The sequence below is a fragment of the Sinocyclocheilus anshuiensis genome, unplaced genomic scaffold, assembly GCF_001515605.1.
Source record: "Sinocyclocheilus anshuiensis isolate Anshui unplaced genomic scaffold, SAMN03320099.WGS_v1.1 scaffold3360, whole genome shotgun sequence".
In the NCBI taxonomy this organism is placed as follows: Eukaryota; Metazoa; Chordata; class Actinopteri; order Cypriniformes; family Cyprinidae; genus Sinocyclocheilus; species Sinocyclocheilus anshuiensis.
The window spans coordinates 62,355-63,396 of NW_015553483.1; the positions used below are offsets into that span (position 1 = coordinate 62,355).

At 42.0% G+C, this 1,042-nt stretch overlaps 1 protein-coding gene across 2 annotated transcripts in view; it reads right to left on the reverse strand.

Moving 5' to 3' along the window:
- The window catches only part of LOC107668341 (RNA-binding motif, single-stranded-interacting protein 2-like), a 29,685-nt gene extending 28,643 nt beyond the window's left edge, over positions 1 to 1,042 (reverse strand). For both annotated transcript variants that reach the window (XM_016460185.1, XM_016460184.1), the window contains exon 1: positions 884 to 1,042. In XM_016460185.1, coding sequence (XP_016315671.1) covers positions 884 to 955 — 72 coding nt within the window. In that variant the 5' untranslated portion in view covers positions 956 to 1,042. The remainder of the gene's footprint in view (positions 1 to 883) is intronic.

Here is a 1,042-nt window from a genome sequence, read left to right on the forward strand (position 1 = left end):
CGTAACTCGTAATGGCATGTTACGCTTAGAAGATTAATTTGTATCAAAAAAAAACTAAAAATCGTTTCTGAATGTAAGTTATTGGAAACGTAATCATTAAAATCAGTAGTAGCCTACCATATTTAGAACCATATCTGTCATTTAAAAAAACAACATGATAATATTAGTTTATTAATACTGAATAATTCACTGCATATGCAGTGCATGACATATGTCGGCGTTCAAGCGTTCGTTATTATAAATTAACTGCGCCATTAACATGTTATAAAAGCTAATTTACCGGGGTTTCCCCCCTCATTCTGACCTTTGCCTCTCCGAAAATAAATAGCCCATAATTCAAAGGCACCCCATGTCGGATTCATTGAATTTCTGTCTCTGCAAAGTCAATCCGAAACCTAAATGTTTCCCGTCATAGTAGTGGGATTTATAGGGGTGGGGCGAATGACTCAACGTAAAACTTGGTTAAACTAATTTTCTTTTTTCCCCATCAAGCAATTTTCCTCAAGAATCCCAAATAATAGTCCTCTACACTGATTTACTGCAACGAATCCACGAGCATCGAGTGCCCATGAATAAGTATCTCCGTGAACATTTCGGACCGCAAGTTCCGTAACGTTACTGTCTGTGACTTCTCAACCAGCAGATGAATCTACATTAAGATGTCCACTTTTAAATACACGCTGACCTTAGTATCACACTCCACAGCGGTGGATTAAACGGCACGATCGTGCGATGATACGCTTCAGTATATTCACGGCTCCACTTTCAAGGACACTGCAGCTCACACTCATACAATTACACACACAGCAGAGATAAGCGACATAAATTAGCGTTTTCCGCCGGCCCGATCAGCTGACGCCACCGCATATGAAGAGGGCTTTACCTTTTTACTGGTTCTGCTAGTATAGCCGTTATATGGGTTGATTCCTGTCCTTGGCGGCACAGAGAGCAGCATTTTTACAGCAGCAGCAGCAGCGCTGTGTCCGGAGCGCCTAGTACAGCCAAGAGTCAGCTGACGTCACCGGGGACATTCAGCCTGGAG